Source organism: Thalassophryne amazonica, chromosome 5, assembly GCF_902500255.1.
Source record: "Thalassophryne amazonica chromosome 5, fThaAma1.1, whole genome shotgun sequence".
Lineage (NCBI taxonomy): Eukaryota > Metazoa > Chordata > Actinopteri > Batrachoidiformes > Batrachoididae > Thalassophryne > Thalassophryne amazonica.
In genome coordinates, this window is record NC_047107.1 from 117397537 (window position 1) to 117421644 (window position 24108).

Genomic DNA, 24108 nt, shown 5'->3' on the forward strand with positions numbered 1-24108 from the left:
ACTCATGGCTTAAATGCAGAACGCCATCTCATTATCTGCTTCAGCCGAAAGTCTAAGTTTGCACTTGAGCATCATCCACAGGTGCTGCAAGTCAGTAGGCCTGCACGTGAACATCCTCCACAGGTGCAGCTAATAATGCTGATGAGGGTGAAGGACTCTTTTGCCAGCACCTTCTCCACAGACAAAAACCAGTTTGCATACCACCTGGAGAGCAAAGAAAAGAAAACAACACAAAAACATCCAGCCAAACCCCCCAACACACAACAGAAGCGCTCTATTGGGGTGATATGGTACTATGAGGTCCCTAAGATAAGATGGGACCTGATTATTCAAAACCTTATAAGTAAGAAGAATCATTTTAAATTCTATTCTAGAATTAACAGGAAGCCAATGAAGAGAGGCCAATATGGGTGAGATATGCTCTCTCCTTCTAGTCCCTGTCAGTACTCTAGCTGCAGCATTTTGAATTAACTGAAGGCTTTTCAGGGAACTTTTAGGACAACCTGATAATAATGAATTACAGTAGTCCAGCCTAGAGGAAATAAATGCATGAATTAGTTTTTCAGCATCACTCTGAGACAAGACCTTTCTAATTTTAGAGATATTGCGCAAATGCAAAAAAGCAGTCCTACATATTTGTTTAATATGCGCATTGAATGACATATCCTGATCAAAAATGACTCCAAGATTTCTCACAGTATTACAAGAGGTCAGGGTAATGCCATCCAGAGTAAGGATCTGGTTAGACACCATGTTTCTAAGATTTGTGGGGCCAAGTACAATAACTTCAGTTTTATCTGAGTTTAAAAGCAGGAAATTAGAGGTCATCCATGTCTTTATGTCTGTAAGACAATCCTGCAGTTTAGCTAATTGGTGTGTGTCCTCTGGCTTCATGGATAGATAAAGCTGGGTATCATCTGCGTAACAATGAAAATTTAAGCAATGCCATCTAATAATACTGCCTAAGGGAAGCATGTATAAAGTGAATAAAATTGGTCCTAGCACAGAACCTTGTGGAACTCCATAATTAACCTTAGTCTGTGAAGAAGACTCCCCATTTACATGAACAAATTGTAATCTATTAGATAAATATGATTCAAACCACCGCAGCGCAGTGCCTTTAATACCTATGGCATGCTCTAATCTCTGTAATAAAATTTTATGGTCCACAGTATCAAAAGCAGCACTGAGGTCTAACAGAATAAGCACAGAGATGAGTCCACTGTCTGAGGCCATAAGAAGATCATTTGTAACCTTCACTAATGCTGTTTCTGTACTATGATGAATTCTAACCCTGACTGAAACTCTTCAAATAGACCATTCCTCTGCAGATGATCAGTTAGCTGTTTTACAACTACCCTTTCAAGAATTTTTGAGAGAAAAGGAAGGTTGGAGATTGGCCTATAATTAGCTAAGATAGCTTGGTCAAGTGATGGCTTTTTACGTAATGGTTTAATTACTGCCACCTTAAAAGCCCGTGGTACATAGCCAACTAATAAAGACAGATTGATCATATTTAAGATCGAAACATTAATTAATGGTGGTCATACCAATCCATTGTTCAATAAATCAAAGATATTAAAACTTTATATGATTTAATTCAAGACTGTTCAATTGATGTATAAAGCGAAAAATAAGCAATTACCATTTAGAATTCAAGAATATTTTATGCAAAGAGAAGGAATGTATAATTTAAGGGGCTCGTATCATTTTAAAATTGCTGGCGCTAGGATGAGCAGGAAATGCTTCTGTGTCTCCATTTGTGGTCCTCAAAAAAATGGAATAATCTAGCTGAGAAACTCAACCGATGTCCAGATATCAACCGGTTCAAATATTTATACAAAGAAATGGTATTCTCCAGATATGTATTAGATGAAAGTGGTTGAGTTGTGTTGTATGAAGGTATTGTTATACTTGAACCTTTTCTACTTAAATATGTAGGTGGTAACTAGCTTGTATTGGGAGCTGTTTGGGAAATATTTGTTTTCTTTTAATTGTAATTATGAGCTGCTGTTGTTCAGATTTTGTTTAGAAATGAACATTTATGAACAGGTACATATGCCTGGTTTGATTTGACTTCATGAAGGAGTGCAGCTTTGCTTCTGCCTACGCCTTTAGGCCCCATGTACATTGTTTATTTTTTTCTCATTGTCTTTTTTCTTTGACTGCTTTATGAGTTTTGTTGTATATGAGTAAACTTTTGTTGCATGGGTGTCTAATAAATTCAATTCAAGATTACACCAGTTTTCACGCTCAGATTAGGTACCTTATTTTTGCCTTTTTTTTGAGCCACAAAGTACGTACAGTATTTTCCGGAGTATGTCACAACAGATGCCCTGTGAAGAGGAAAAACCCATATATAAGTTACAACAGAGTATAAGACACAGAATGTCTCTAACTAGTTAAAAAACACGACTTATACTCTGAAAAATACAATAACTGGGCATAAACTGCCATAAAGTCATTTGCTGGCAATTGTTGTTTCTGCAGCAGGCAGGTGATAGAATGAGGTGCGTGGATCCAGGTCCAGATCAGAGTGAGTCTGCAGTTGAAGAACCAGTAACAAAGACATAACTTTTTTTTAAATGGCTGAAGCCCAACTCAGTACACCGCTTTGCTTCCAAATGTCTAAAATCTGCTATGGCTCCTCCATGAAGAAGCACCACTTCCATACTTACATCAGTATGACAGCAGGAGAATTTGTTTATACAAATCAACTACAACACTGGATAAACTTCAATTAGTACATGCTCATTTGCACTTCATTCGCTCTCAGAACTCTTTGTTCACGCAAGTTCAGTCACTGGACTGACAGCATCTAAATCCCCGTGGCCTTTCACAACGTCAATGTCTCGAACAATTAGAGGTCAGCGTCAGTGTGCAAGTCGAGATCATTTTCATCTGAATGAATGTAAAATAAGGGAGGAACCATATCATCTCTGCAGCCAGACACAAATTCATATTTGCAGCAATCCGAGATTCTGACAGGGTTCTGCATAATAATGTCACAGAGATTATTGTTATCCCTACGGTTACTGTACCATACACTCGGCTGTCATTTAACAGACAAAAATCAAATATGTAATCAGTGTTAGTTTGCAATAGAAGCAGCTTCTCAAATTACTTTAATTTCAACAGGTATAATTGTCCCGTATGTTGCTGTAATTTGTTAGTAAAGCCATTTTCACCCCAGGACAACCTGGATTTCTCTACATAATGATGCACAAGAAAGCCTGAAGAGAGACACTGATGGCTGCCTCAGGCACCTGTTTTCCTGGTTTGTGCCCACAAGCCACAGTATGACATTGGGATTTAAAAGGAATGTGTAATTTTTAAGGCCAACAAAAAAAATAAATAAATAAAAATCAGAACCTGCAACACCACAACTTGGAGTCTGTTTGCACCATCAACAATGGCAAAATAAAAAATAGGAAGTCAAATATGACTCATCATTAAACCATTTACTCCAACTGGGGGGGTGCTGTAGCCTATCCCAGCTGTCATAGAGCGTGAGGCGGGGTTCACCCTGGACAGGACGCCAGTCTGTTGCAGGGCCACATATAGACAAACAAACACATTCACACCCACACGCACACCTACGGACAATTAAAAGTTTCCAGTTCAACTAACCTGCATGTCTTTGGATGGGGGAAGAAGCCGGAGCACCTGGAGAGAACCCACACAAACAAGGGGAGAACATGCAAACTCCACACAGAAAGCCCACAGGTGTAAATCAATCCCATGAGCCTCTTGCTGTGAGACAACAGTGCTAACCATCATGCTGCCACGACGTCAAATATCATTGATGGAAATTCCAACAGTTGTCCCAATCCCATCCAATGTTAATTTTGTCTATCAAATCTACAGAAATATCTTCCTTGTGACCTTTTCCATGGTGAAATATCACGTCAAAAACATGTAAAAAGCAGCTTGAGTGAATAAATTTCAGTTAATAATTAGAAAAACAAAAAAGTAAATTTTCTAGGGTAATTCAAAAGTGGATGATATTTATGTTATGTGTCGGACGCAGCCCGGAGAACCGACCAGCGTTTGAAGGACCCAGTATAAAATAAGCAGAGCACGGTACAAAGGATAACAGAGTTTAATGAACATAACAGTGATGTGATAAATATAAGAGTGCGCGGTCTGGCGTGGTGGATTGCGGTGCGCTCCCAGCAGCGCTAACGGTCCAAAGCCAGAACCAGTTCGGACCCAAGGACCCCGCCGACACCCCCCAGGTGGCCGCGACAAACCGAGTCTGTGAATGAAGAAATCATGTGAGTCCACACTCCACACACAGAGAGACCGCTCAAAGGTGTACAAACAGCAAACACTTCCTGGCTTAATTACTAATCAGCTTCCCACCCTGCAGGCATGGAACATCCTGTTCACATAACTCCAACTGCAGTGGAAGCTGATTAAAACGACTAACATAACAGCTCAATATAATAAGGTGTGAGGGACACCACATTTACTGACTGTACAAATGTTAGTCACAAAACCTAACGTACCTCAGGAAGTGTGCTGACGAGCGTGAGACCTCACCCTCTCCTCTTTCACAGACCATGCATCAAACCTGGATGTTCTCTGCATCCACTGATGATGAGATGGCTCTCGAGACAACAATCTCACCCGTCTGGTCACAAGGTCGAGTCTCTGGCAAATACACACTGTGCACTCCAGACTTAAATGCCACCATGTTCCAATCCTTGTAGATGCACCACAGCTGTGAGTCCTGACGAGCCTCAGGTGATCAGGGTGAGGTCCTGATAACTCAGCCACACAGCCACTCAGTCCTAAACGCGCACCACCTGGAAGGAAAACCAAAAGACAGAAACAGAAGACAAACAAAAGCCAGCCAGGCACGCCAACCACAACAGCACCCCACCCTCACGGGAAGCCTCCCGGCGACCACACAAACCTGGCCCAGGAGAAACACCCCCCTCCAGGGACCATGGCTGGAAACCGTATCTGCATTCATCTTCCAACAGAATCTTCATCCAACAGAATCTTCATCCAACAGAACGGTTGACGTCTTCTCCTCTGGCTGCATCTTTGCCTTTGTTTCTGTCAGTCAATTAGCACAGGTGTGGCCAGGAGTTCTTAAACCTGTGCGGTCAGCCTTTGTCCAACCATGTTCACAGTCTGATTAGTCATAAAACAAAAAAGACAAAGACAAACAACCAAACCACCCCACCCTCCCCAGGGGACCGTCCCATCAAACCCCGGGAAGAGGAGAAAAGAAAAACACAACCCAAACTTAAGCTTACAAATAAAAATGCTAACACCCCCCCCCCCCCCCCCCCCCCCGACGACATGTAGGGACCAACACCCCCCAGAGGACATTCCGCCAGCTCCAGGAGTAATAACCACAGCCGAGGTCCCTCTGGGATCCAAGGGCACCCACGGGGACTCCCAGCGCCTCTCAGAGGACCGTTCCATCAACCCCAGGAGACGCCTCCCCTCATGACCAACGGACCCAGCCCCGGCCGTCTATGGCTAGATGGACCCACAGCCCTTTCCCCCGCAGAGGACACCACAGTCACACCCTGAGGGCGGAAACTGGGGGGAAAACAAAAAGAAAAAAAAAACATACAAACAAAACAACCCCAGCCCCACCCCCTTGGCGAAGTGGAAACTGGAAGCACGTCCAGCGTCACCAACCGTGACTATACCCCAGAAGCCAACCGGGAGGACTGGAACAGCGGTTATGGCAGACGGCACAAAACGGCGCCACTCCTCTGACTTCCAAACCAGCCACCAGCTGCGGGTATATCCCACTGCCCCAAACCTCAGCCACGCCGATGGCAGACGGCTCAAAGGCGCGCTGAAGCCGGAGGTGGAACAGGGAATCAACAAACAAAAAAAAAAACAACAACACCCCGAACCCCCCCCCCCCCCTCCCAGGTGCAGAGGTTACCTGGGAAACGCCCAGCATAACCAAACTGCACCACTCCAGCAACGCCGACACGTACGGCTCACCCGGCTGGAGTCAGAGGAGAAGAGAGGGCATAACAAAAAACAAAAAAAAAAGAAAAAACAACCCAATTACCCCCCCATCACCCCCCAGGGGACCGTCCCATCAAACCCTGGGGAGGTGAAACTAACAGAAATAAAAAGAAAGACTAACAGACTAACATACAGTTATTTGGGTCCTTTTCATGCTCCAGATAGACTGCAGGGTCACGACCCCAGACACTAATAGTGTAAAAAAAATAAAATCCCACACAAAAACCAACTCAAACACCCACAAAAAATGAACTAACACAAAACTAATAAGTGATTTATACCGTCAAGCTCAAACAAATGGAACACACCTGTTCCAACTTAAGAGCTTAACGGTAATGTGACTCAGTCACCAAAAGAGGGAGCCAGAGTGCTAAAAATAAAAACCCCTTTGGTGACAGAGAAAACAAACTCAAGCTGCTTTTCTGTGCGCAGCTGTGTGTAACACACAACCAAAAATGTGCCTCAACTAAATTACGCCGGAGCTGATACAACAGACGCAGTAGTTATCTTCACCCGGGGAAACGGGGCTACAACTGTAACACGGGAAGCTCAGCGACCCGTGCCACAGAGCTCCGCCGTGCGCGTTCACCCATTACAGACACACTCTTGCAGCTCCCGTTTAAACCTCTTATCCGGTCGGAGCGTGACGCAAAGCCGTCGCCAGTCACATTCCACCACGACCCACGGATAAGGCACCAACACAGGAAACACGGCTGCAAGAGAGCACGAATCAGTATTCAGTAATGGGTTCTCAAACACGCACCATCCGGGCGGAGAGCACCCGCAACTGATCCGGATAACTTCTGAACGTCCGCTGCCGCCTTCCCAGCGCGTTACCGTCTCTGCTACCGCTGGGTCCGTGATGTTTGGCCAGAGACTACTGTTATGTGTCGGACCCAGTATAAAATAAGCAGAGCACGGTACAAAGGATAACAGAGTTTAATGAACATAACAGTGATGTGATAAATATAAGAGTGCGCGGTCTGGCGTGGTGGATTGCGGTGCGCTCCCAGCAGCGCTAATGGTCCGAAGCCAGAACCAGTTCGGACCCAAGGACCCCGCCGACACCCCCCAGGTGGCCGCGACAAATCGAGTCTGTGAATGAAGAAATCATCATGTGAGTCCACACTCCACACACAGAGAGACCGCTCAAAGGTGTACAAACAGCAAACACTTCCTGGCTTAATTACTAATCAGCTTCCCACCCTGCAGGCATGGAACATCCTGTTCACATAACTCCAACTGCAGTGGAAGCTGATTAAAACGACTAACATAACAGCTCAATATAATAAGGTGTGAGGGACACCACATTTACTGACTGTACAAATGTTAGTCACAAAACCTAACGTACCTCAGGAAGTGTGCTGACGAGCGTGAGACCTCACCCTCTCCTCTTTCACAGACCATGCATCAAACCTGGACGTTCTCTGCATCCACTGATGATGAGATGGCTCTCGAGACGACAATCTCACCCGTCTGGTCACAAGGTCGAGTCTCTGGCAAATACACACTGTGCACTCCAGACTTAAATGCCACCATGTTCCAATCCGTGTAGATGCACCACAGCTGTGAGTTCTGATGAGCCTCAGGTGATCAGGGTGAGGTCCTGATAACTCAGCCACACAGCCACTCAGTCCTAAACGCGCACCACCTGGAAGGAAAACCAAAAGACAGAAACAGAAGGCAAACAAAAGCCAGCCAGGCACGCCAACCACAACAATTTACCTGTTGTGCAGTACAAGAAGTAAGTACACAAAGATGTTATGTACCACAACTTAAGATATACAACCTGCAATGGAGCCAAACAAACACACAGGGTAAGAAGAAGCACATGGATAAGAGTGACAGAAGTAATTGGTGAAAGAAGGGTACCTACAAGAGCAAAAGGGGAAGTTCACAAGATGGCAGTGAGACCAGCTATGCTGTACGGATTAGAGGTGGCAGTGCTGACAAAAGGACAGGAGATTAAGGTGAAGATGTTGCATACAGATTTGAAGTCCCCAAGTCCCGATGTGAGACACTGCCAAAGATGGTTGAGAACAACAGTTCTAGGATCCTGTAGGACTTGAAATACCCGTCAGACAAGCAGCTGCTGGCCAACCAATCACAGACAGTGGTGGTTGGCAAGGGAAAGAAGGCCACAGTTGTGATCAGTGTGGTAATTCCAGCCAACAGCAACATCACGAAGAAGGAGCATGAGCAAACTGAGAAGTACCAAGGGCTGAAGGAGCAATTGGGGCAGATGTAGAAGGGAAATTCCAAAGTGCTCCCAGTGGTCATAGGGGCATTCAGATCTGTAACTCCCCCCAAGCTGGAAGTGTGGCTCCAGCAGATTCCAGGCATAACATCAGAGGTCTCCGTCCAAAAGAGTGCAGTCCCAGTAACAACTAAGATACTGCACCGAACCCTCAAACTCCAAGACCTCTGGTAGAGGACCGGAGCCTGAGGAATAGACAACAATGAATTGACCAAATGGCACAAGGACCAGATAAGAGTGGATCTGAACTTGGGTAGGAATTATGAATTCCATCTCATCCTCTGTCAAGCTATATTAACCAGTGTAAATGATTTTTTTTTTTTTTTTTGGTGAGGTTTGGTTAAATAGCTTCTTGTCTTGTTTTTATTCATTTCATTTCTGATTTAAGACTGAAACCTGCAACCTTCTCATCACCAGACTGCCTCTGACTCAGACTGTTGCCTCAACATAAAGTTCTTAAAGATTTGAACAAACGCAAACAGCCAATGTGGACGTCAAACCAGTCCCATCACTTTGTTTGAGATCTTCATGATCTACTCTCACAACTCCACCGATGCTGTTGTGTCACCCACCTGGACGACATCCTGGCAGACATTCATGATTCAAAAACACGAATCCTCTGAATTTTCTGGCGGCACTGCTAACAAACCCAAGTGTTTTACATCCAACATGTAAATCAACAATACTTAATTGTGCCTCATAATTACAGCTTGGTATTTATGGGTTGGTTTAAATGATAGTTCTGGTGCCAAGAACCTCAGACCTCCACCGACACAGTCATCCTCTACGAGTGGGCACCACTGGTGCACCGACACCGTGAGCGTTTGGAGAAGGTCCACAGGCTGAAAGATGAAAGTTTTGTTCTTAACGTGAAAATAGGTGGGCAGAACACTGAGTAACTCTGGGTGAAGAAAAAGATGAGTGCTAATTATTTTAGAGTTTCACCTGTGAGAAAAAGCAGAGGAAGCAAGTAATTCGTCAAACGTCTATTACTTCAGTTTATTCAAGGGTTTGCAGAGATGTTTGGCGGCTGTACAGAATTCGTTGCTATGCACTTCAGAACAAACACCTACCTTAAAGAGGAAGAAGGTTGCAAAACACGAAAAGTTTGAGGATGCAATCTCCACATCCATCAGTGAAACAGAGGCAATTTCATTTTTGAAGATAAGCAAATAAATAGCAGGAAAACTGAGCTCCCTCATGCTCGTGATCCAGTTTTACTTTCATATACTCCTTCCTCTTTCTGCGTCTCCATCACTGAGTCTGTTCCACCTCCCATCACAGCCACTCTGCTCCTCACAGCCTCCTCCTCGTCCTCTCTCACTTTTCTTTCACCCGCTCTCTATTTTACATCGTCACATCTCCTGGCTGATCTGTATCCCTTCCAGGCTTTTCCTTCTGCTCTCTTCCTCCTCCTCACATTACCTTCTCTGGTCACAGCTTGTTGCACACACAAACCTATCTCTCTCTCCCTCTCTCTTCGCCTCCTCCATTGCAGTCTCTTTCTCACTTCATTTCACTTTAGGCACACAGTCCAACAGTAACACATATGCTGCACGGTGACAGTTTGCACACGTCCTCAGCAGACATGTAGAGACAATCAATTACAGTTTCATCCTTCTCAAATAATTTACCTTCATATCTGAGCTCTGGGTTTGGTTGAAAAAAAGACTGTCTTCACAGGTTTGAACCCCTCACAGGGTTTAATGAATAAGAGATAAAAGCCTCCAAATCAACAATCTCATTTCATACTGAACTAGATGAAGCATTCAGACGGAACACACCTGGCAACCCTTCAAACCCCACTCATCATCTGCAGCTGAGTCTGGATCTCAGCATAGACGGTTTACTCTGACAACCCCACGTTCGACATTTATTCTACATCTGTTTATTTTCCTGACAGCAACTGGACACTAGAGCCAGGCGCTATACCGATATTATGAGTTATACAGATATGTTTCAGAAGGAGATATGTAGATGGGACAACACCATAATACAGATATATTTTTGATGTTGCGTTATAACCTCTTCAACACACACAGTGGCAGGGTACAATTTATCGCCGTTCCTCTATAACAGCCTTTCTCAGAGTGAATCACTGTCCAGTGAATACATTTTAAATTAATATATTCTAACTTAAGTGTTTCTCAAACTGTTTGTTTTTAGCTGATCTGCATTTTTTTTTTTTTTTACTACTAAGTGGTCCCTTGTCTGAAAACATTTGAGAAACACTGCCCCATACAAAAAAATTGAAAAGAATACAAAAATGACACAGATATACATCGTGTCCTCAGGGTGCCGAATGAACTGCCTGAAAATTATGCTGTTTGGAGCATGTGGAGCTTAGCTTCATCAAAGCAGTTTGACTGCATTTTTCCTAGCTGCAGATAGGACATTTCAGTCAGAGCAAGAGAAAAAGTGATGAGACAGAGTACAGTGCACAGAGAACGTGAACGTCATTACTTAAATAAAACTGTATAATCAACATGCACTCTGCTGCAGCTCCATGTTGCTCACGCTCAATACAGTTGTGAACATTGTCCAAAACGTCTCTTTCAAGGTCACTTTGAGGAGTCAGAACACATTGGCTGCGCCACGGTTCATGTATCTGTAGCTTGAACACACACGCACACACACAACCCCATCAGAAACAGAAATGATCGGTGGTGCTTCTGAAAATAGTCATCCAACACACAAAGTGGTTGTTATCAAGGGAGGAACCTTTTCATGCAGCAGCTGCACTGTCTGTGAACTGCACCATTAAAAAGCCGCTTTCACATCCTGATGAGACAAATGGCATTTTGTTACAGGAGAGAAAGTGATGCTTATCTGCTGCAGACAAACTGACATCCTGCTGCTCGCTGGCTGGAAGAACAAATGTATAAAATTGGATACACATTTAAACAAAACTCAACATTTTGTTTACCATTTGGTTCCATTCGCCCACTGGTAACACATTAGGCCCCATCTTGACCTCTGAGGTTAGGAATTCTACCAGGTTCTGCTGGTCTCAAAGGAAGCCACAGAAGACCAGCAGTTCAAATTCTTAAACTGTCAATTCCAAACAGGTTCTTTGAGCGTGCAGCTCATTGAGCAGGGCGATGAAGATTGCCTTTTGAGATCTTTCCCTCTAATCTGACATCAACTCTGCAAGCAAGTAGGGTTTGGTTAGTTGAGGTCATCTAAGGGCAGCACTTTTTAGCCCCCAAAAAACCCAAACATTGGCAATTTTAGTGGTTAGATTCAAGAACAACAATGGAGTTTCACCTCAAGAACCCAAGTGACTACACTCTTTCAATTCAGCACTAACACCTCTAGTGGTGATTGATGAGCGATGCAGGCTGATGCTAACTTATGCTCTATATGCCAGGTGCAGTTACTGAGCGCTGGATATGTGCTGCGATAGAAGCAGCGTGGATGAAGCTGATGGGTGTAAGGGAGATGTACATTTCCAAACAAACACAAAAAAAGATTTTGTATTTGCAGATATAAACTGGTATATGTTCCCTTTCAGGTGCATCAGTGGATTTTTTTTTCCTTTTTTTAATGCTAAGTATGAGCGAGCTGTGAGCTAAATAACGAATCACCAGCCGGGCTGTGAATGTGGTCAGCACAGAGTGTCTGATTTTACAAAGGTGTCCTACAGGGCATAAATGAGGACCCATGCAAACCCAGTGAGCCACATGGTGACACAAAGACACAGCCCCAGGCCTGATCACCATGGTGATATTCAGCCAATGTTTCACAGCGACAATATATTAGGGCTCAGATCCCTCAGAGTGCGGCCACGATCATCAACACAAAACAAAAAAAATCCTCCAGTCGTTCCCCTCAACACCCCAAAACCCCAAATTAAATTTTTTCTTCCTGATATTTCTTCCTTACTTTTATGCTTTCAATTTTCAATGAGAAAAACACTGAAAAAACACTGAAAAAAACACAACCAATCAGATGATAGAGTCTCACATTCCACTTTCATGCTGATCAGTTCCCCTAATCTTCAGAGATACTCGTGTCATTGTATACTCTGTCAGCGCTTCCACCCAGAAATGCAAGTAAGATTTAGCTGGGTATACCATCTTATTTAGGCTGGAAAGTGTTACTCGCTTGTCATTAGTCATTTCTACAACAATACTGGTGTTGGAAGTCAACATCAACCAGAGTGTCAGTTGTCCTTTGATTTATTTCAGAGTGCGACAGGCACACAGCAAGAAACTGGACACAAGTGAAGGATTAGCACCAACAGCTTAGAGCGTGCAGAGGCCACCAAAGCTCCCAGAGGTGAAGTAGTGCAGCACAAAGGTGAATCATTTCTTTGCAACCAAACACTCCACCAGGTGATTTCACTGATTAACAGTATTTTTTCAGTTTGTATTTACTCTGTCACACTGTGACAGTGAAGTTATGACTAGCATATACAAAATTTTGATGTCCATTTATGTTTTCTACAAATCCTCTTCTCGTTCGTTAAGTGCGTTCCTTTGTCAGCTGATGTCTTCCCGATGTCCGGTGAGTCCATCGGGAGGTTTTGTGCATGCTCAAAAACTTTGAGTGAACACGAGGTGGAGAGCTTTCCCTGTAGTAGCATACTGGTTCACAGTTTCGTCCTAAAACTGTTTGTTACTTCAATAATACTCTTGCATTCATATCCTGTGGTTGTCTGATGCTTCCAAGTGGGCTTCTAATTGGCCAAAGCTACGGCATGGGGTGTGAATTGAGCACCAGGGGGAGAGAGGACAATTCTCGGGGCAGCAACATGCAGCACAACTGTTTATTTCACCAAGACTGAAGAAAAAAGACAGCTGTCTGTATTTGTATCTGGACGTCAGAGCGGACCCGACGGATTCTCTTGGCAAGTAGACGCCACCTAAAGACAACAGGCTAGAGATTGTGTTCTATGGAAGAAAAGGGTTTCTGATGCTGGTATCCCTGTTGAATGGGAAAAGAAAGGAAAAGTCTCTTGAAGGATGGAGAAAAGGCACCTTTCAACTCCAACATAAACTTAGCCTTCATCAGGAATGATGGGCAGCCGAGAGAGAGAGGGAGGAGATGCCATAGAGCAGAGGTCTTCAACTCATCCCAGAAAGGGCCGAGAAGGTGCAGGCTTTCTTCACAACCACTCACTCCACCAGGTGATTTCACTGATTAACATCACTTTGAGCAGATGAAATCACCCGGTGGACTGGGTGCTTTCAAAGAAAACCTGCACCCTCCCAGCCCTTTCTGGAATATGTTTAAGACATCTGCCATAGAGAAACAAGGTTGTTTTCTGTCCTCACTGTTACAACCGCACTTGAACACCACCGCAGTGGAGAGGATACTGTCAGCGCACAAACACAGTGAGTAATAATTAGTAGTAATTATTTTAATGAACACTTTGTTTCTTTAGAATCTCTATTTAAGTCCTGACATCTACATCAATCTAATTTGCAGGGGGTTTGCCCTCAATCACCACCTATTGATGCTATGGCTTCAGAATTTGATCTGACTCCTTTTGATGTAGCTGAGGTCCATAGGGCTTTACAGCAGTTGGATTTAAGTAAATCTGCCGGATCTGACAACCTTGAACCTTTCTTTTTGAGATCAGCTGCAGACTTTACAGCAGAACCTCTGTGTCATATTTTTAATCTTACTCTTTCTCAAAATGAGATTCAGAGAATATGGAATTCTGCTTATGTTCTTGCTCTGCTGAAAGGTGGTGATCCTTTCATCGTTAACAACTATAGGCCAATCTCTAAATTGTGTGTTCTGTCTAGAGTTTTAGAAAAGTTGGTCGGTGAACAACTTAAATGTTTTTTAGATGCATATGGTCCTCTCTCTCATTATTAGTCAGGTTTTCCTAAACAGCACAGTGCAATAACTGTTGCTGTTAAAGTGATAAATGACATCACAGAGGCACAAGATGGCCAAAAATATTGTGCAGCTCTTTTAATCGACTTGTCAAAGGCATTTGACACAGTTGACCATGTCATCCTGGCAGATGAGCCAATCTTGTGGAATCAGTGTGTCCAGGCTGCCAGGTCGTCTTCCTCCTTCCTCCCTGTTCTAAAGGGAGTGCCTTAAAGCTCTATATTAGGGTCTCTGTTGTTCACAATGTATGTGAATAATCTTTGTGATAATTTGTGTAATGCTGCATCCCAATTTTATGCTGATGTAATTTATTGTTCATCTTCTTTGAATTTAAAATTCCTTGAGTTCTTGCCGTCAGCCTTTGATACTGTTCAGTCCCGTTTGATCAGCTTAAGTTAGTGCTGAATGCAGACAAATCAAAGACCATTTTATTTTCAAAACGGCAAGCAGTTTCCATCTCACCTTCCAAGGTTGTCAACTGTTCATGGGGTTGAAATTGAAACAGTCACATCTTATAAATACTGAGGCATTCTGCTTGATGAGACCCTGTCATTTAAATTCCATATAGATAAACTTGTTTCTAAGCTGAAACTGAAATTGGGCTTGTTTTTTTTTTTTTTTTTAGAAATAAACCATGTTTTTCAAGTCAGAAAACATTTGATCATGACAACTTTTTTAACCCTTGTTGGACTATGCAGACCTGCTTTTTATGAACGATACTCATCAGTTTTTAAAGAAACTGGATACTGTATACCACTGTGCTTGGCGTTTTATTACTGGTTGCAGCTATCATGTACATCACTGTTCCTTATATGCTGTTGCACATTATTCATTTTTGTATAGACTCATAGACTATCACTGGCTGATTTTTATTTACAAATCTATTCTTGGACTTCTGCCCACATATTTGTGCGCATGCATGTGCAGAAATCTCAGCCGATATGGCCTGCACTCTCAGGACATCATGCAGTTGCAGGTCCCAAGAGTCAGACCCAAACTAGGCTAAAAGGCATTTCTGCCCTGTCTACCTGGAATGATGTGCAGATGGAGTTGAAATTGACACATCTTGTATCTCTGGGGAAATTTAAGGCAATTATAAAAGACCAGGATGCTCTATTGGATCTTGTGACTGCACTGTGTAATCATGAAATTGCACTTGTTTTTTCTGAAATGTGTGAAACGGTGACTGTATTTATTTGTGTTTTGTGTGTTTGTTCTAATTTGTTTTGTGCTGCCCTCTTGGCCAGGTCACTCTTGAGAAAGCAGTTTTAAATCTCAATGAGTTGTTTTTTTTTTTAACCTGGTTAAATAAAGGACATTGATTGATTGAGGAAGTATGACATCATGATCCCTGAGCAAGCTGAATTCTAGCCACATTTGTGTTAAGACCTCGGTGAATCCTCGCTCAAATCTGGCTACCCCCAGTCAGCATACATGTCTTAAAACTCTGGAAATCTTTCTGCTCAATGTGGCTCTTGTGTTGCCAGTGGAAATGTAACATCATCCATCCAATCAGAGCCCCAAATCCACCTGAGAAGTATGGGTTAAGCTGGTGTCTCAAACTCATTCCTGAAAGAGCTGATTAACTAAACTCCATCTGCTCAAAGTGATGCTAATCAGTGACATCACCTGGTGGAGTGTTTGGTTGCAAAGAAAACCTGCACCCTCTTGGCCCTTCTTGGAATCAGTTTGAGACCTCTGGGTTAAGCAATACTTGCCACCGAACAAATTATTTCAATCTGTTACTAATCAGTTTATATAATCTGTCATAGTTTGTCAGTTAAGATTGTTTCATGGAAATTTTCAGTTCACTTTTGTCTTTTATTTTACAGCAGTGGTCCTCAAACCAGCCAATGATTCTTCTTTCTATTTTCCCCATTTGGAAACTCCCCGTTCCCCCAAACCCCAACCTGTGTGTGCACCCCCCCCCCAAAAAAAAATAAAGTGATACATTGCATCCTGATATGATAAGCTGATTGGCTTCCCTCACTTTTCGCTTCGGTTCATCCCCAGAAAATCCTATTTTAAATGAGTTTTAATAGTCAAGTGTGTTATTATGACTTTACGTAACAGGTGAATTTTAACTTCAATAACCTCCGAGCAGACAAAAACCTTGGGCACTCGCTATGATTTTTGGCATCCTCCTTAAGGGGGACTCAGACCGCAGTGTGGGAAGCAGGGGTTTAGAGGACGCAGGTGCTGGTTGTAACAATGACATCCATCCAGTGTAAACGAGCAATGACAGGTGTGTCCCGCTGTGCATCACTGTGCACCAGGCAGAAGATGGAAACCTCTTTTATTCCCACTTAACACAAGACAAAAATATTAAGAGAGTGAATGTGTGAAAGGGGATTTAGTTATGATATATAGCAAGGGAGTACAAGTGTACAGGACCATAAAAACATTGCAAACCCGATGCAATTAAATCCATTAACGTGGTGTTACTGGAAACTTCTCATTAATGTGGTCTGTCGAGTTTGTACAAAGAGAAAAAGATTAACAGTGAACTGTGCTGAAACTCGCTTTGTGGCATTTCGGTGAAAGTCGCAGCTGCAGCACTGATGGCTCTAAGATCATAAATAAAAGTAAGACTGTGTTTCCATAGAAATGCCACATCGTTGCCATGGTACAATACCCATTGCTGAGACAAAAATAATATTTCTGCCCTCAAGATGATAACTGCTGACCATGAGCAAACCTGCTAGGAGCCCCCCCCCCCCCACACACACACATATACATACAGCATCTCAAAAACAACATAAGAACAAACACCAAATTACACAGGGAGGACAGCCATGACTGCTTCATCACAGTGTTGAATTCTTCCAGTTAAAATTAATGCCTGCACTAAAAAACAAAAATTTGTATAGTACTTTCCAAATATTTATACAAAGTGCTTCCCAAATAAAAATAAAATAAATACAGTGAAACACCATAAATAAAAACACAGAAATCAAAACATGAGCAATAATATGAAATGGAATAGCATTAAACAAAACTAGTGTGTTGCCTGTAGGGATCCACAGACTCTAGATTGGACAGTGTTATGTTAGAGTGTAAAAATTATGCAGTTTCTATAATGATTTGGAATGAAGTGAGTCCAGAATGTAATTATCAACATCCATTGTTCACTGTGGTGGAGGTGTCAGAGAGGAGGATGCTGAGGAAGTTGCTCAGCATCATGGACAACACTTCCCACCCCTGCATGCCACACAAATGTCCTGACAGATCACTTTCAGTTGTAGACTGAGACCACTGAGGTGCACCACAGAATGCCACAGGAGGTCTTTCCTACCTGTGGCAATCAGACTGTATAATTCCTCCACTTTCTGCATGATGAATACATAACGAATAGTTAATTAGAGTTCATTCTTGAGCCAAAACACATAAGCATACCAAACGGCAACGGCTGTTTCTCTGTGGTCGAAGGTATACACATGTAGACAGAGTCCACTTCGCTTTTAATACGAGGTCTGTGATAAAAGTAACGGACCTTATTATTTTTTTCCAAAAACCATATGGATTTGAATCACGTGTGATTACATCAGACATGCTTGAACCCTCGTGGGCATGCAAGAGTTTTTTCAAGCCTGTCGGTTACGTCATTCGCCTGTGAGCAGTCTTTGAGTGAGGAGTCGCCCACCCTCTCGTCGTTTTTTCATTCTTTAGGAATGGCTCAGAGACTGCTGCTTTGTTTGATAAAAATTTTTTCAAAAACTGTAAGGCACAACTGAGTGGACACCATTCGATAAATTCAGCTGGTTTTCGGTAAAAATTTTAACGGCTAATGAGAGATTTTGGTCTGGTAGTGTCGCCGTAAGGACAGCCCACGGCGCCTGACGGTGATCTGCGCTTCGAGGTGGCAGCGTCTCGCCGTTTCAAGTTGAAAACTTCCACATTTCAGGCTCTGTTGACCCAGTAAGTCGTCAGAGAACAGAGAACTTTCAGAAGAAGTCGGCATGAGGAGTTTATTCGGACATTCCATTGTTAACGGACATTTTGTAATGAAAGAACGTGCGGGCAGAGTCGCATGTCGGGCCGGACCCGACCGCGGGGGGTCTCGACAGGAAAAACACCTCCGTTGGAAACCTTAACGGGCAAGTTGGAACATGCCCAAGCTGTTAAACAATTTCTCAGTTACTCACTTGTTGAAAGCCATCAAAAGCCGCCTGAATTTTACAAATGGTTTTCAACACGGAGGTGTTTTTCCTGTAGCGGCGCACACAGATTCGCTGAGTCGTCACGGAAACGACTCGGTGAATTTGCGCGCACGTCTTTCATTACAAAATGTCCTTAAACATTGGAATGTCCGCATAAAGTCCTCATGCCGGCCTCTTCTGAATCTTCTCTGGTCTCTCACGACGTCCTGGGTGAATTAAGCCTCAGGTCGAAACAGGCCGACGACGGCGCCTGGAAGCGCTGCGCGACATCCCGCTCCGTCGGAAGTCCTTACACCGACAGAAACACCCCATAATCTCTCATCAGCCGTTAAACGTTTCACCGAAAACCAGCTTAATTTCTCGAGTAGTGTCCACTCGGATATCCCTCACAGGTCCAGAAAAAATGTTGATAAAGCAACGCGCGCCGTCCGCAGCGGCTATTCAGACAAAGAGATTCCGAAGGGCGGGGTGGAGCACTCCTCACTCAAGGCCTGCCCACAGGCGAATGACGTCACCGACACGCGTGAAAAAACTCACGCATGCACGCGAGGGTTGAAGCATGTCTGACGTAAAAACATATGAATCAAATGCATTTATTTTTTGAAAAAAAATAAAAAGGACCGCTTTTTTCATCACAGACCTCGTATACAGATGATTTACTGCCCATGCTGGAATGCCGTGTGAATCCAGAATGTAACTATCAACATCCACTGTTCACTGTTGTTAGCCAATATCCATAGTTTCTCCAAAAAGATTAGTCCTATCAATGTTTCGTTCTGTTCATCCTTGAGCCAAAACACATAAGCAACCAAACAGCAAATGTCAACTCTCCCAAGTCTGTCCGTGATTGAAGTTATACGTATGTACGCATTAGAGCCTGACCGACATGGATTTTTTGAGGCCGATGCCGATAACGATATTTGGATTAAAAAAATGCAGATAATCGATAAATCGGCTGATTTGCCGATAGCCGATAAATCAGCCGATATTTTTTTTTAATGAATAAAATGTTCTTTTTTGGACCCTTAACAAAAAAGGTATGAGCTAAAAGCTGAAGCTTTGTCCTCATATTGATTAACTTTATAACAGATAAGAATTTTCAAGTTCAAAAAATGCAATGTGCTGGTAGAATATTTTAACAATAAAACATGGACCCGGATATAACATGTGAGGCAACTATCATATAACAGTAAAATATGATTATTTTCACAAGACCCTGTAGTATGTTTGTGCAATTTTCAAGAACAGTAACAAAGAACTGTCTAGTACAAAAAAAAATCTGTGCAAAGCTGCATTAATTAAAAAGGAAAAGATAAATAACATAAAAAAAAAACCTCAACTCTATAAAAGTTATTAAACAAATCTTGAAACATTCACCCTTCATTCTTGGTTCCTTTGGGTGGAAATCAAACAGACGATCGGACTGGTAGGATATTTTTCATTATGTTAACATAATAACATTATGTTAACAGAACGGAATGGAAGGGGGGCAGCTTTTGAAAAAAAAAAGCTAAAAATTAGCCATTCTAGGGTACCCAAAGGGGAAAAGCCAGGTACAACAGACCAAGTCCCTTCATCATGTCCAGAAGCTGGGGAAGTTTGTTGAGTGGGCAATCTCATTCTGGGTTAGCCAGTACATGGCCCTCAGTGAGGCAGTCAGAGTCCGTGGACATTTTTAAAACATATTTATTCACTTTCTTATGAGTAATTTTTATTTTATGTTTTATTCTTTTACTTCTGTTTTTAATTAGGTATTTGAAATTTTCTTTATTTAATTTTTTATGTTGAACTGTTCTGTGTGAGGCACCTTGAGACAGCTTTTGTTGTAATTTGGCACTTTATAAGCTGATTACATTGAAATTGAACATTTTATTGAGTCTTAAAGTAAATAAATATGAAATTGGTTACTGGATCCTTAAACTCTGGACATAATAAACTCTACATGGCGGATCCTTGATCTCTGGACATAAATAGAAATAAAATCTGTTAGTTTTTGTCAAAAGTATTTCTTTCAGACATTATTAGTGGCATGAATGTCTTTCCATACCTATGAGCTGAGTTCTACAGCTCACAGACGTCTCATTTTTTTGGAAAAAACGTTTTAGTCGATTGTAGTTTATTGTCTGTATTGCAACGTTTGTAAGAGGTGTCATTTCGTTTTGAAGTTATTAATTCCGAGCAGACTCTCAGCAAAGAGCCGCGCATCGTTTGAATCTGTGACAAAAGAACGGAGGATGATTCTCGTTTGTTGACTGCAACAAGACAACAGTCCCAGTTAATGACTTTAATACACACAAAAATGACTCATGATATTTTAATGGCTTTGAGAGCGGTTAAGAAGTGGACTTGCCGCTTCTGAAGAGCAGCGAACCAAAGAGCCACGAGCCATTGAATCGAAGCATTGCTTCAGTAATTCACGCTTCAACTGGAGTCACGCTGCAGAAACGGTTGATTACACGGTCCAAAATAAGCGTAACGGTCCAAAATTATATCGTAACGGGCCGTAACACCTGTTACGATAGCTCACTAGCTGGCGCGAGGCTAGTGTGAAGGGGGTCGTTTTGACCGTTGGGGTTTTTACATAATTATTGTATGGTCTTGCCTTACAATATAAAGCGCCTTGGGGCAACTGTTTGTTGTGATTTGGCGCTATATAAATAAAGTTGATTGAATTGATTGAAAGTGTGTCCGCCTGTGAGTGCTTTGTGACGGTGGAGGAGGTGCTCGGTAGGGACAGAAACTGCGATAGAAGTCAGAAAGAGTGATAGAAGTCAGTCTCCAAACACAAGCAGCTACAAAAAAAACCCAAAAAACACCAGAAATAGAAGCTTGATTTGTCGCTAGTCGTTTTTAACAAAGAAAATGCCGCTAAAAGGGATTAGGAAAGTCTCCGGTTCAACTCATAAAAGAATGAAAATGCTCCCACGGATGTTTACACCAAAAGATCGCTGATTCGCTCATTTTGCTGTCAATCACAAAGGGATTCAGCCTAAGACAGATCATCCAATCATCATGCAGAAGCTGGGCGTCCGGGCCAGCCCACTGCCCCATAGACCCCCAGAGACGCTGAGCGTCCAATGGGCGGGACAAAGCCCAGCATTTAGCCAATGACTCGTCTCGTTTCGCTGCATGCTTTGTTTCGCTATTAAAGCACTGTGAAGCTGTGAGAATGAGTGAGAGGAAAGCCGCGTCATTACCAGTGATAAGAAGCTGATTCTGAACAAAAGTTGAGCGCGTTGTAGCGCATATTTAGTCAATGACATGTACACACAACAGTATATATTTGATCACTTATTTTTTTTTACATTTTAGGGGAAGTTGAGCTTCCCTTGCAGTCTCAGAGCAATCGCCTCTGAGACGGCGAACTACGGGGCAGTGACGAACACATTTAAGCAGGGGTGTAAGCAGCTCTCAGGTGAATGGAGTCAGAGCTCCATCTACTGGACAAACGGTGCAAGGACATTTTACATTGCCGACACAAACATTATTTCAGTAACTGTTCTGTTTATGAGAAATCATCGGCGTTTTATCAGCAAAATTTCGGCCGATGGTGAGTACTTTGAAAAGGGCTTATATCGGCCGATAATATCGGCCGGCCGATGTATCGGTCGGGCTCTAGTACGCATACACATACACAGAGGCCTCTTTCGCTTTTAATATATAATTGACTGCCCCCTGCTGAAATGGCGTGTAAGTCCAGAATTTAATTATCAATGTCCATTATTCATTGTTGTTACCTAATATCCCTAATTTCTCCAAAAATATTAGTTCTATCAACATTCCGCTTTTACAGTGTTCATTCTTGACCCAAAATACATAAGCATACCAAATGTCAAATATCAGCACTCTCCAGTTTTTCCGTGATTGAAGCCATACACACACGCATGTACGCATACACATACACAGAGGCCACATACACAGAGGCTTTTAATATATAGATTACAACATGAAGACAAAACTACCAACCAGGGGTCTCATTTATAAAGCATTCATACTAAAAGTATATGTACAAACAAAAGACAAAAATGACTTGCAAAAAATAAAAAACCTCAGATTTATAAAACTATGTACGCAGAAGTGAAAGGAATGCTCTCTTTATAACATAATCACGCATTGATACGTACCTCCTTGAGCATCCGCCCACCCCCTTTTTAATGAAAGCTTGTTAAAAGCATTAAATACATTTTTTATTAGAGTTGATTGGTGCTGGGCGTTCTGACACTTGAGTACAGGAAATCACTTTCTACCTCGAATTGTGTATATGTGGATCAGCCTCACAGTCCACCCACTACACGGCCATGTTCAACCATAAATGGTCAACGTACAACACCTCATGAATATTTGAAAAACCTTTACATATCATGGCAACTGAGACGAAGCACAAGAAAACAAACTTTTCTGAAACAGAAACCAAGGGTCCTGTGGATAAGATGACGATAACCATTTTGCTTGGTGGTCACAGCACTGTGGTGCTAAAAAAAAATAAAAATGGAGCGGATGGTGACACTAGGTGGCAAGAACATGTACTCAAGTAGTTTTGTTCACAACTAATCCTAACACCCATACACCAGTTGTGCCAAATGATGAGTCTTCATTTTGACATCACAATCACTTTTTTACATAACTTTAACAAGCTCAACACAAGAACTACAATAAAACATTTCCAAACAACACAAATTTTAGCAGCGAAAATAACATGGGCCCATTTTTTTAAATAAAACTGCAGCAGGGAAACGATGACAAATTCATTTACATGAATCGGTGTTAAACATAAGGCACAGGGGCGGCAGCCGCCTATAGGTTTACCTAGTACTAGTTGTCAGTTGTTATGCAACATTTACTACATTCAGTGGATACAGGAAAAACAACACCCAAAGTATCAGCAACTGCCTCAGAGAAAATCACAGTCCACAGTATTTGGAAAAGTCGTACCTACACTTACCTCATTGCGAAGGATGATAGCACTCTGCAACACGTGGAGGGAAGCATAATCTGATGACTCCTTTAAAGTCGCTGCACCCCATCTGAAACCTGAAAGCGACACTGACACCGCCAAAGCCCGTCTGACAGACCTCCCATTCCCACTGCAAACTGATTTCCATATCAAAGTGGAAATTCTTACAGAGCGAAAAATTGGTGCAAATTTCTGAAGCATGACAAGAAACTCAGCCAACACAGAGGGGAAAAGAGGATCAAGCAAAGGCAAAAACAGAGAGAGAAACTGTACCTGCATATCAATTAAATATTTCAATCAATGTAATGATTGTGTTTGTGTCTGTAATGTTTAATGTTAAAAAATGAGGCAAATTTATGACCAATAGTGGCAGAGAAGCTTCCTACCTCGAGGAGCTGAACTCTCACTTTGTTGTACGCCTTCAGCCAGCGGACCTTAGACGGTGAACATGGCAGAGGACCTTCTTCAAATAAACTTTGAAAACAAAAAATGAAAATAGGCAAAGCAGTGTTACAAACATTGCAGTGATCTCAGCTGAGCTCATCAAAAATAGATTTGTCCCTCTTAACTTCCCTACATACAACCTTACACGGGGAGGTGATGGTCTAGTCATTAACTGTTGGACTTCAGACAACAGGATCCTCGGTTCAAAACCCAGTCTGACATGTAGACCATGCTCAAGGGCCTTAACCCCTAGATGCTCCCGATGTGTAGTAAGCGCCTTGCAGCACCCTGTGTGTGAGTGTGTCTGTGTGAATGGGTGAATGTGATGCATCATTGTAAAGAGCTTCGAGCTTCTGATGCAGATGGAAAAGGCACTATACAAATACAGCCCATTCACTATTTTACATTTGAAAACTCTCCTCCATCTCATGTCA

At 42.5% G+C, this 24108-nt stretch overlaps 1 protein-coding gene across 1 annotated transcript in view; it reads right to left on the reverse strand.

The window, feature by feature from the left end:
- LOC117511182 (protein unc-13 homolog B-like) overlaps positions 1 to 24108 on the reverse strand; it is a 422327-nt gene that overhangs the window by 246017 nt on the left and 152202 nt on the right. The window contains exon 11 of the mRNA XM_034171173.1: positions 23617 to 23704. Coding sequence (XP_034027064.1) covers positions 23617 to 23704 — 88 coding nt within the window. The remainder of the gene's footprint in view (positions 1 to 23616; positions 23705 to 24108) is intronic.